Raw genomic sequence first — 12,332 nt, 5'->3', positions numbered from 1 at the left:
CTAACAGACTGTTTAAATTGAAAAGACAGACAAAGGGTTGTAGTATTAATAGTAGAAAGGGTTGCAATATGACCTGGCTTCCTTTTGTGTTCAGCACTTTTTCTGTAAGTAATTAGAAAATACTGCAAAGTGGCAAAAACTGGTGAAGTTCTACAACACATTTTAAGCCCACACATCATTTTGTGGGGAAGTACTGCACAATTCTGATGAAAAACAGTGTTGATGCAGTTTGCAGTAAAGCTTTGAAAATAGTGGAGAGCTGGGAGAATCACTGCAGGATGTCTCCTGCCCCACCTTCCCTCAGTTTCACCTGGGGGAAAATCAGAACCCTCTAAAACCAGAACTTTTCCTCTTGTGAGTCAATTCAATAATGAACAAAATGTTGGAAGCCATTTTCTCCAACGAACACTATAAACCACCACTATAAACCGAGTCACAGCTTCCAGCAAAGTTTTTATAGCTAAGGAGCAATGATGGGATTTACAATTCAAACACTGATGGAAACTGGAATATAGTAATCCAAGTGGGAGTTATTTTGTTCAAATATATTCTTTCAGGCTCTAAATGTTTAAAATAAGAGAAAGAAATACCAGGAAAACAACATGGTCCATCTTCACTTGGACTAACAGTGTACAAGCTACTTAGGATTTAATACTCCCAGGATATCCTCTTTGAATTAGGTTTGAGTGAAAGATCACACTTCTGAGTAACTCCTGCTTTCAGAATATGCCTGCAGAGTCTCCTGCAGGCAACCTGCGATGGCTCTGCCTGCACCAGCTGCCTGGCAGTGTGATAGGCAGCTGAATCATTCTGCCAGCAGCACAGCTGGATTAAAACTCTTACTGACCCCCTCAGGTCTGCTGGTGTGACTGCTCATTGATGGCTCTCTAGCGGGGTTCCGTGATGTGTTGATAGCAGAGCTCCTTCTGCTACTCCTAAAATAGTTCATTTGTGGACTCGGGGCTTGAAAACAAATCCCCGTGGTGTATCATTAGCTTAAGCATCAGCAGCACTCCAGCTTTTGTACAGTCTTTCCCTGTTACTGAAGAGGGAATTTTGGAAACAGCATTATCTGAGGCTGGGGCCATTTATGTGTGGAAGGAGATCGCACTGGGAATAAAATGTGAGTTTAACTCAGAATTTAACCATGCAGGCTAACAGTCAGGAAACAAGTTTCCCACAACATAATAGCTCTGAATTGCTCTGCACCTTTGAGTAGCCACTTACGCCTGTGAAAAGCAACACAACTACTGTCTGCCCTGCAGAGAAACCACACAGCAGTGGTGCTCTCAGCTTTGCTCAAGTGCAACACATGGAACATTGCATTATAAGAACGTGTGCTCATGTGGCTCATAGAGTTTTCAGAAAATGCTATGAAACTTAATGGTAGGTTATCATTGGTGGGATTTACACCTGGCCTAAAAATGGCTCTGATGAATAAAAACATACAGGTTTTTCATGTCCTTAATTTGCAACATTTCTCTATAGACTTTAGTCCATGGTAATATGAATGACCTCTTAAGGATTGTTTTGTAATTTATGAATTCAAGATCCCAGGTAAAGCAGCTTTGTTGTGCTCTAACACTATAAGTAGGTTTTAAAAGAGGCCTCAAGTTAATGTTTGTGTGACTAGAGAATAAGAGCTGCTATTGGAAATTAATGTTTTGCCTGGCTGACATCTTCAGCAATGCCTCCAGCATGCTTGCTCCATGCTACTTAATAATGTATTCCTGAAAAAAAGGGTTAAAGAGACCTGTTTGTTTCCCCACAATGCCATTTAAATGAGTTGTTCACTTGAGATAGTTCTGAAAATGTAAGGTTCATGGAAGTGATGAAGCAGAAAATTGAGAGAAAAAGTGCTGAATCACAAGCTGTATGATCTGTGCTTCCTTACGCCGTTCTACTTAACTTTTCATTTTACAGGAAAGTAGAAATGTGCATTTGAGGACAGACTTTATTAATGCACAACACCAATCCTTACCTAAAATCTTTTTATTTGTATGTTGCATACTTAGTTATGATTATACATGACCTAGTAACACTGGCATACATTTATTGATGCTGCTTCTCATAAGGCTTCACTCAAAACTGGGTCCCTCAGTTTAGGAAGGATATCAAGGTCCTGGAGCAGGTCCAAAGGAGGCAACTGGGCTGGTGAAGGGACTGGAGCACAGATCCTATGAGGAGAGGCTGAGGGAGCTGGGGGTGTTGAGGCTGGAGAAGAGGAGGCTCAGGGGAGACCTCATCACTCTCTCCAACTCCCTGAAAGGAGGTTGGAGCCAGGGGGGGTTGGGCTCTTTTCCCAGGCAACTCTCAGCAAGACAAGAGGGCACAAGAGGTCTCAAGTTGTGCCAGGGGAGGTTTAGGTTGGACATTAGAAAGAATTTCTTTCTGGAGAGGGTGATCAGCCATTGGAATGGGCTGCCCAGGGAAGGGGTGGATTCTCCATCCCTGGAGATATTTCCAAAGAGCCTGGATGTGGCACTCAGTGCCATGGGCTGGGAACTGCAGCGGGGGTGGATCAAGGGTTGGACTTGATGATCTCTGAGGTCCCTTCCAACCCAGCCCATTCTAGGATTCTATGAATTTACAAATACTTTTGTCCCTTGCACTGTATCTGGTTTTACATGCTGTGCGACTTTTAACTGTTGTGCTGCTCTAAAATAGCTTCAATTAAAGGTCTCTCAGAACTCTTGTTCAGTTAGGTGTCCACCAAGCAACAGCAAAAGAGTAAAGAGTATTTGCCTTTAGTAAAGGGTATCATAAAAAAAAGAAAAAAGAAGAAAGCTTTTCTTGTATGAAATGTGATTAAACCTTTTTGTTTGTTTGTTTGGTATTTACTGTTTTGGGGCACTTAGGAACAGCATTTAAGTCCAAAAGCAACAGATTTAGGCTTAGAATTCCAGATGTATGAGCAACTCTGACAGTTGTTGCTGTACACATGACTGAAATTTGCTCTGACACATCCTTAGACTGCTTTGACTGCTGTTATGACAGGGATTGTGCACTCAGTTCAGGGCCTGACAGTGTATATATATATAGTAGATTCTATTCAGTTTGCTCAGCTCAGGTGGATACTGATAGCATACCCCACACAAATGAGGTCACTAATATTTTCTTGTGTCTGAGGACTGAAGAATTAAACTCTTTAATTAACAGCAGCAGTAACACACCCATTGTGTGACCTGAACTTTCATCAAATAGTCACAGGAGGCAAGGAGGAACGCCTTCATATTGGAACTGTTCAAGACAGAATAATAATATTCTGCCCTGAAAACTCTTTGGTAAAGCTGACACACTTTTTTTATAGTTCCACTGGTATCAGTAGTGCTACTTGCCTGCTAAGAACCTACTTAATATGGCCTCAGCAAACCTCATCTGAGCTTACTCACACTCTGATTGTTCAGTATTTTTTCTACTACCTGCCAATGTCTGTAGGGTTACTTAGTGAGAGGGCTGCTCCCAACAAAGGTGAAAGAAGCAGCTCCATGTCATCTGCTTTGGCTTTTGAGATTCTTCATTAAAGGAAGAACCCCAGGGAAGAGTCTGGCAGGAGAACACCCTCAGGAAACAGTTTGATTGACTGCATTAATCTGAGATACATTAAAAAGTCCTTTTGCTTTAAAAGGTACCTTAGCAAAAGTGGCTATTTCATAATAGCTGAATATATTTGGTAGTATTTGTTGTTTTAACGGTATGGTACTAAGCTGTGGACTGTTTTTTATTTCTTCTCTCCTTCCTATCAGGATGAAAAAAACCAAGTATTAACAACAAACATCTGGCTACAAATGGTGAGTTTTGAAACTAAGTATATGTTTTTCCCCTTTGATTTTTCAGTTTATTCTGGCAGGGGGGTTGAATTTTAGGAAAATGTCAAGCTTCTCTTCTATATCTCACTACATAGCTGAAAAAGATGAGCTAAATGGAAAACTGTAAGACTGAGTTTTAGGTCTTGACGTTGTTTCAAGTATTTCTGAAAACTTTTAAGAATGACTTACTACATATATTTAAGTTACCAACCCATTGTAGTTGATTTAGTCATGCTAAACTCTTGAACATCCTAAGATCCCTTTGTCCTAGAAGTTCCAAGCAGAGTAAGTATAGGTGCAAGTGCCTTAACACCCATTTCAACAAAGCCATTTTGGTGTGGTAAATAATTTTGTGAAAGAGAACTACACATGAAAGAAATGCATTTAATCTGTAATAACTGTTCTGATCAGCACTCTGAAAAATGCCACATGATTCTTCAGAGGAAAAATTGTTCCAAAGAGATTCATTATCTCCTGAGAGCTGCTGCCACTCTCCTAATAGAATGTCTTTTGTCACCTTACTTGCTTTGATGTCTATCACCCTAAGAAACAGCAAGAGGAATTTAATTAATATGGCCATGCTATTCCTATGTTGTTCAAAATGCTGTTGTTTAAACATACATCATCATGACAAGTAAACTGTAAACACGAGAGGGCTTTTATCTCCAAATTCTGTATATGTTACACGACTAAAGTGGGTACTGGAACATCAGTTCAGTTTCCTGATGTTCACCTGGGAACAGTATACTTTTTCCTGGTTTCCCAGTTTGTTTTGCCCTCATAGGGTGTGCATGATACTGTCTACATTATAAGAAAAGTTACAGTAAGATATTATTGGATAGATTGGCATAAATTGTTGTAATGAAATTCAGATGGAAAGGAACAGGAGAGTCTGCAGCACATACCCGAGCTGGTGGGCAGCCTGCCAGCCCCAGCCCTGCCACCACTACTCACAAAGTGACCTGTTCTGTTAGCTCCTGAAAATAAATTGCCTTAAGCCAACAAGGGCCCACAAGTCCAACCTTAGTTTCAGGAAAGCCCAGTAGTTCATCTTAGCATTTCTCAGGAGAAAGGGAGGTAGCAGGCTTGCTAGAGGTGCCTCAGCACTCAGCTACACTCTGGGGCAGTGCTTTTTTTTCCCTCTGTGCACAACCCTCTGACCCACTGACAGCATTTGGGATTTAAAAACAGCTGCACACAGACCACAGGCTGCTGGTTTGACTGGGACAGACTCTGCCTATCCTGGTGGTGAAGGACAGGTTGAGAAGAGCTCAGCTCCCCTCTGGGCAGATGCCTCTGAGCCAGCAGGATGGAATCCTGTGGGACAGGATGGGGCAGTGCTGCTGAGTGCCTGCCCTCCAGGCTGCCTAACTGCAGGCTACAGGAGCTGCTGAGACCTTCTGTGCTGGTGTTCACTATTCTGCCATTTCAGCTGCTTTCCCTGTCAGCAGTGATTGTGGGCTGCTCTGGCTCATGTCTATAATTAAGTTATTATACCTGAGAATTCCCAACAACAGAAAACAAAGCTGTCTATGAAGATAAATATAATAGAAGGCAATGTACAAGTTGTGGAAGAAAACCTGTTCCATCCCAAACTAGCACCTGAGAGAGCATGAACAATAAATAAAAGCACCCCAAGTCTTCTTTTCTAGGCTATTATTTGCACTGCAGTGTGAACTAAGAATGAAATTTTTATGCTTTCCATCAAGTTCCAGGTAGCCAAATCTACCTGTTCGAATATTTCACTGCCTGAAGCTGAACACTATGTCTTTAACAAGAGAAGACCCATTTTTTCAGGCTACCCAGTCCACAGAGTGAACCAGTGGCTGAGATGACCTAACTGACTTGTTGTGTGTGTGTCTTAGTACTGGACAGATCATTACCTGCAGTGGAATGTATCTGAATACCCAGGAGTGAAGAATGTTCGTTTCCCTGATGGACTGATTTGGAAGCCAGATATTCTTCTCTATAACAGGTAGACACACATTTTTTTGCATGGGGAAGGAGAGATCATAGAATTCTAGAGTCACAGAACAGCCCAGGCTGGGAGGGACCTCAAAAGACCAACTGGTCCAACCTTTTGTGGGAAAAGGGGCCAAGGTGAGATTAGCTAGTACCCTGTCCAGTCACAAAGCTAAGGCAAGGCAAATGACATAATCCTCTCATCAAAATGCTTAGGCTTTGAAATACTTTTCCAAAACTTTCTAGATTTTTGGAATACTGGAAAATTATCAGTCTCCTGTTTACACAACAGAAGGTTATTTTTGCAAATACTTCATAACCAACTACATCTTCCCTAGCACCAGTTCTGGTTAGGTTTTGTGGGATGGTTAGAAAAATAAACTTTTCTGGCTGTGTTTAATGCCACAGCTAGTGATAACTTCCTCTTAAATTATTTGCTTGGACTAAGTGCTTATTGCTTAATTCAAATCTAAGTTCTGACTGCTTTGTCTAGCTTTAGTTTGGATTTCATTAGAGGCAGGAAAGGTAAATACCAGTAAATACATTTGCTTTTTCCCTGTGTGACACTCCTGTTGTCACTCTTGCTGCTACAAAAATAGTTAGAATATTTGCTGCTTTCCTTCAAACTATCTGTGCAAAGTTAGGCTTATTTTGGGGTCTGACAGATTGCCATCAATCCACTGCAGAATCCTCAGCTTACACTGATAGATTCTTTGGCTGCACCATTTTATGGTAGTTCCCCCATTGTGGAATCTATTTAGTTGAAAAAGATAAAGCACTGAGAGCTCTCCTCTTGCCTCCTGCAGTTGTTGTGGGCCTGTGTCCCCAGGCTCTGGAAAGACCTTACATCTGCTTTGTACCTGTTGCACTGTCTCTTTTCTGGTAGCCAGGGGGTATTGTTCCCTTTTTTTCCCATACAGATGACATGAATCTTCTGTCTTCCTGATGCTTTTTCCTTCTGTGTCTCTGCCATATGTCTACTAAGATGACAGCCCTATTGTGTTCATCTGATTCCCCTCTGCACTTCAGGAGCTGCTTTGTGTCACAACAAGACCTAACAAAACATGTCAGCTGCAGTTATGCTCCCTCCTTTTGCTATTTGATGAACACCTTTATGATCAATGTCACAGTCAGAGGTGCTGTTGAGTAACAGCCCCCAGTGACAGCCTCTTCGCACATCTCTAGGGCCTGCATTGCTGCTCTGCTTACAGCAGGCGGCAGTGCTTCCCTCAAAGGCACAATTAATACTGATTTGAGGTGATCTCCACTAGAGTTCACCATACTTATGGTAACTGCCTGTCAAGATTACTTCTTGTTTCTGGTTTAAGGATGGCAATTGACACACTTCAGTTGTCCATAAACCAGCTGCAAAACTCTTTCAAATGCTTTGTACTCAAAATGGAGCAGCCTGCAACCTGAATAGGTATTTTTGCAAATTTATCTTGATTAATGTATTTGTCAATGCAAATTTGTTCTCCTGAGCACTTATTCTGAGCAACCTTGATTCAGTAGATGGCATCATTCTTGGGAGAGTACAACAAACCAAACATCCACTGACTAACTCAGTATATGCCATAGAATTGCCACTATACAATGGCAGTTTAGAGGTTTCCAAAAGAATGAAAATATTCTTCCCCACATATGTAGCATACCTGAGAGAGACCTTCAATGTATCTGAAGATTTATGCTTCAATATTTAAATAAGTATATCCAAGATTAAAAGGTAGCTTTTTAAGAAATTAACACATACACCCTAAATGGAGCTGAAGTACATCATAGAATGAGAAGGGTAACAACCTTAAAAACTGAAAATCACTCTTTTGATGTTACTATGGGTTTTTGAATCTTGGGACTGTAACTATGCATGGTCATGAAATAATTATTCTACAGAATTCCTATTTCAAACACATGCTTAACCCAAAATCTTATTTAGTGTTTAGTTAGAGAGCAAAGCTATTTAAAACCAAATTCTCATTCCTGCATGAAATTGCACTGGGAATGTTATTATGTTCTCTTATAGTGACATGGTATTTTGAGATTGATGTTTCCAATTTCTATACACTTCACTAGGGACATGCATCTGCAGTTAAAAAGAAATTAATGAACTATAAATTCATTTTTCACTTTAATGAATGCATGTCTCACTATGTCTTAAGTCCTTATGCATCTTGCTGCAGCCTAGCACAGAGAAAGTTGTGGCAGCTGTATTAAATTTTACAACCAGTCTATTGTGAAGAGAGCAGGGCCAGTTCATCCATCTTCTGAGGGAAGAAAACCTTTGCCTATGTACAAATTCTAGGATTGACTGTGTTAGTGTCATGCATGGCTCTCTACCACTTTAATTTATGAAAAGTGCTCATTTCTGGTGGTATTATATTCCAGGTAGACACATAGTATTCAGTACTTCATGAAATAACAAAAATTCTGGTAGTTAGATCTTATTTCCACAGTTTCATTTCTCCAGTTTCATAAACTTCAGATTCTCCAGACAGATTCCAGTGGTATTACACCTGCTAGGTAGAGCTTTGTCATCTGAATGTGCTGCAGTCAGTATCTGCTTTCAAGTGCCTATACCCTGAAGAAGAAATGTTGCAGAAATGTTTTTCTGTCATTAAATTTGAGTGCAAATTCTCAACCAGGACCAACAGCCATCCTGTGTGAACTCAACACAACAATCTCTGAAAGAATTTGGGATTCAAAACTCAGTCACTGCCAGTATCTTCTCAGGGCATTCCGTGCATTTTAGTCTAGGCACCAATTTCAATAACGACGACAACTTCTTGCACCTACATCAGGAACTTTAGGGATGTATAGATCAGAATCTGTAATACCAAAAAACTCCACTGTAGTAATTAGGAACTATGAAATAGGGCACCATACTATATCCATATATATCCATTGCAATGCTAGGTAGTCCAAATATCTTTCGTAGAGTGATTTAATTCAGTCAACTTACTGAACTTCAGGAGTTAAAGAATCTTTATTTCATTATCTAAATACTTGAAAATAGTTTTTTTTTTTTCCCATATAGAAGTTCTTAAAATAAAAATAATGCCTAGCAAGTTGCTGGGTCATGGTTTCAGATGCAGTTGAGATACTCCTTGGCAGCAGCTGCTAATTTTTTGATTTGAGGCCCTGTCCAAGTAACATTAAGATTCTTTTCTGAAGACTTGCAAGAATGGCATACCAGGGCAGTCCTGGCCAGCACCACTACACTGACACCTCTAATACAGTTTCTATGTTTGTGAGTGATGAAGCAGATAATGAAAGCTGGAGCTGTATTAAACAGTCTTATGCAAGATGTATAATAACATAAATAAATTGTCCCTGCCCATGCACTGGGGTTGGAACTAGATGCTCTTTAAGGTCCCTTCCAACCCAAACCATTCTGTGATCCACCCATGCATAGGGTTAGGATGAGCAGGCAGCAAAGGAACAGATCCCTGTAAAGCTGCTTGAGAAGTTTTTAAAAAGTGCTTACTTTCCAAATGGAAATCAATAGAACCAAAGCAGTGCAATGAATGCAGTGGGATAGGTAAGCAGGAAGAATGAGGTAGGTCACCTTCATTTACAGTTGTTAATCAGGAACAAATCCAACAGTATCAGGCCAGCTACTCTGAGACAACAGAAAACTGGTGACAGGAGAAAAGCTGCCAATTTTGGGGAGAGAACTAATTCTTTTATGAAGAATGGATTTCTCTCAGTTATTCTTCAGTCAGTCAAGAAGCATACAACCTATCTTTTTTCTTCCCTATTCTAGTGCTGATGAAAGATTTGATGCTACATTTCACACTAATGTTTTAGTCAATTCTTCAGGACATTGCCAGTATCTGCCACCAGGTAGGCTGCTTTCATGACTGAAATTTTGATAACTCAGACTACTTATGTATGGTGTGGTTTCCATTTTGACAAATTCTCTGGTATTTTCTCTATCTAGATAGCATCCTGTGATAGATTTAAGGATAGATGCATCATGAATTACAAGGGTAACACTTCTATATGAAAACCACCATACAAGATATATTTCTTATCACAGTTATGTAAATTCTTCTGCCATAATACTCTATTTCAGCAGCTTGGAAGTATAAAAGAAGATTAAAAAATAAAAATAAAATTTTTATATAAAAAAAACCTATTGTTTACAAAGTCATGGTAATGACTCTCGATAAAAATTTCATTAATTTGGCTGTTTCTTCTTTTAATACTTCACCTTTATAATAGGATGCTTAGTGACATCTTGGAAGTATTTCTATTTGAAATGATTCACCAGAGGCTTCATCAAAACACCTTTTAGTCTGACAGTAGTCTGTGTCTAATTATTGATATTAGAAATACATCACTGTCTAGATGTATAGCTGTGGAGTACAGTTTCTGTTCTCAAACTCAATTAGCATAATCCTAAGAATTAACTCTTCCTAAATTCTGAATTTTAGAAACTACAGCAATAGAGCCGAGTACTTTCCAGACAAATTAGCTTTTCCATCTAGGATCCCCAGAGGATTTCAGGGGTATGCCTGATGTTCTTTTGATTGAAGATGTTTCATTTGGTGGAGGTTTTTCAATTCCATTCTGAGAGCTGCTAAGTGACAGGGCCTGCCTCAGTAAGTGGAAATATAAGAAGCCAGCTGTCCTGAATAAATCAAGAGCATGTAAATCTAATAAGACAGCAAATAATCTTTCAGGATTTCTTATGTTATTCAGTAAAAGAAGTAGAAAAGATTGCATATTCTGCTTCATTTCTTTCTCAAATATAGTATCTAGAAATCTGAGCTCTTCTCTAAATATTCCTCCCCTATGTGCCAAAATGGAAATGTAGTTCAAAACCAGTTTATAACATCAACACAATAATGGTGCAGTTCTTTCCCTTTTCTCTGACTTTTGCTATTTACACATCACGACAAAACTGAGATTAAATATGCCTTACAATTAAAAAAAAGAGGGTGCAAAACAGAACAAGGTCTGGTTGCAAAAGCTACATGAAATTATGTGGAAAAAGCATTTAAATTAGGTCTTCTTCTTTAAAACCCAATCTAGGCATATTTAAAAGCTCCTGCTACATAGATGTGCGGTGGTTTCCATTTGATGTACAGAAGTGTAACCTGAAGTTTGGCTCCTGGACTTATGGAGGGTGGTCCTTGGACTTACAAATGCAAGAAGCAGATATATCTGGCTATATTTCAAATGGAGAATGGGATTTAGTAGGTAAGAGCTTGATTTCTTATTTACATTGTGTACTTGCATTTTTGTCTCCTCTGCCCAAATGAATGGAATAATGATTGGGAAATGAGGACAGAAGTTAAATTAGCAAATGACCTAGCTAGTGGCATTTGGAGCTCTGAGAACAGATGCAAGATGAAAATAAACATTAAAAAGGAGGGAAAAGATTGCTGCTTGAATTCAGTACCTCTTATCTGATCTTCCCTTATTATCCAACAAGAATTACTTAATTGGGAATCAAGCTTAAAGAAGTAGTTTTACCTATAGCAAAACTTAGCTACAGTAATCCTTTTAAAAAATAATCACCACATACTACACAGTTCATTCACATTAATTTCTGATTTTCTTCCTCTTCCCTCTTACACAGGAGTTCCTGGGAAGAGAACAGAAAGTTTTTATGAATGCTGTAAAGAACCCTACCCAGATGTAACGTTCACTGTAACTATGAGACGTAGGACTCTGTATTATGGACTCAATCTTCTTATTCCTTGTGTACTGATATCAGCACTTGCTTTGTTAGTTTTTTTGCTTCCAGCAGACTCGGGAGAAAAGATCTCACTAGGTAAATCCTTAATAGGATACTGTAAAGATGACCAAACCAAAAGAAGTTATCCTTTTGAAAGATTTTTTTTTTTTTTTTTTTTTTAATTTTAAACAGCCTTAGTAGGAAAGAAGCAATAACTTGTGTGCCCTTTTCTGGCTGATAAACTGTTTTCACTGATGCTGAAGCTGCATGATTATTTTAACCCTTGTTCTCAGCTTAGGGTACAATGAAGTTGTCACATGAAATTCCAGCCAACCAAGCAGAAGCATGACAATTCCTGACTACCTGCCTTAGAAAGCAGAGCTTCATTTTTTTACTTTTATTTGCTGAAGAACTATCCCACAATCACTAAATAAAGCTCAAGTTTACAAATATACATTTGAACACTTTAACATGTAACTCTTGTTAATATTTCCTTTTAATATAGTGAGTTGCATGAAGAGCCTAAGGTGCCTTATCAGAAAGAGATTTTAACTGCTCCTATTCTAATTTTCATAGTGACTTTTAACTAAATTATTGGTTCGTGGAACAAATCCAATGAATTTAAGTACCTGATTCTTAAGATGGATGTTAAATATGTAATAAAAGTTTTTGCCACATACAAAACAGCAAACACACTGGCTTCTACTATGTGAACATAGCTGTTAAAAGTGAGAAACAAAATTAACATTTCTCCAGAATGTGATTTGAGTATTAGCTTCCCTAATCACTTTATGAGTTCTTTGTTCCTAAATGATTTTTCCCCCCTGACAATGATTCCTTATTAAACTAATTTTTGTTCCAGAAGAAATGGGAACTCC

General features: G+C 39.0%; 2 protein-coding genes across 2 annotated transcripts in view; one reads left to right on the top strand and one right to left on the bottom strand.

Moving 5' to 3' along the window:
• The window catches only part of MYO1E (myosin IE), a 236,796-nt gene that overhangs the window by 146,598 nt on the left and 77,866 nt on the right, over positions 1-12,332 (bottom strand). The gene's annotated exons all lie outside the window — the stretch shown is intronic.
• Positions 1-12,332, top strand: part of CHRNA7 (cholinergic receptor nicotinic alpha 7 subunit) — a 37,811-nt gene that overhangs the window by 18,041 nt on the left and 7,438 nt on the right. Inside the window, exons 3-7 of the mRNA XM_071755034.1 lie at positions 3,747-3,791; positions 5,675-5,784; positions 9,532-9,611; positions 10,806-10,973; positions 11,356-11,550. Of these exons, the coding sequence (XP_071611135.1) occupies positions 3,747-3,791; positions 5,675-5,784; positions 9,532-9,611; positions 10,806-10,973; positions 11,356-11,550 (598 nt within the window). The remainder of the gene's footprint in view (positions 1-3,746; positions 3,792-5,674; positions 5,785-9,531; positions 9,612-10,805; positions 10,974-11,355; positions 11,551-12,332) is intronic.

The sequence above is a fragment of the Heliangelus exortis genome, chromosome 11 (genome assembly GCF_036169615.1).
Source record: "Heliangelus exortis chromosome 11, bHelExo1.hap1, whole genome shotgun sequence".
NCBI lineage: Eukaryota > Metazoa > Chordata > Aves > Apodiformes > Trochilidae > Heliangelus > Heliangelus exortis.
This window is presented reverse-complemented; position numbering and strand designations above follow the sequence as displayed.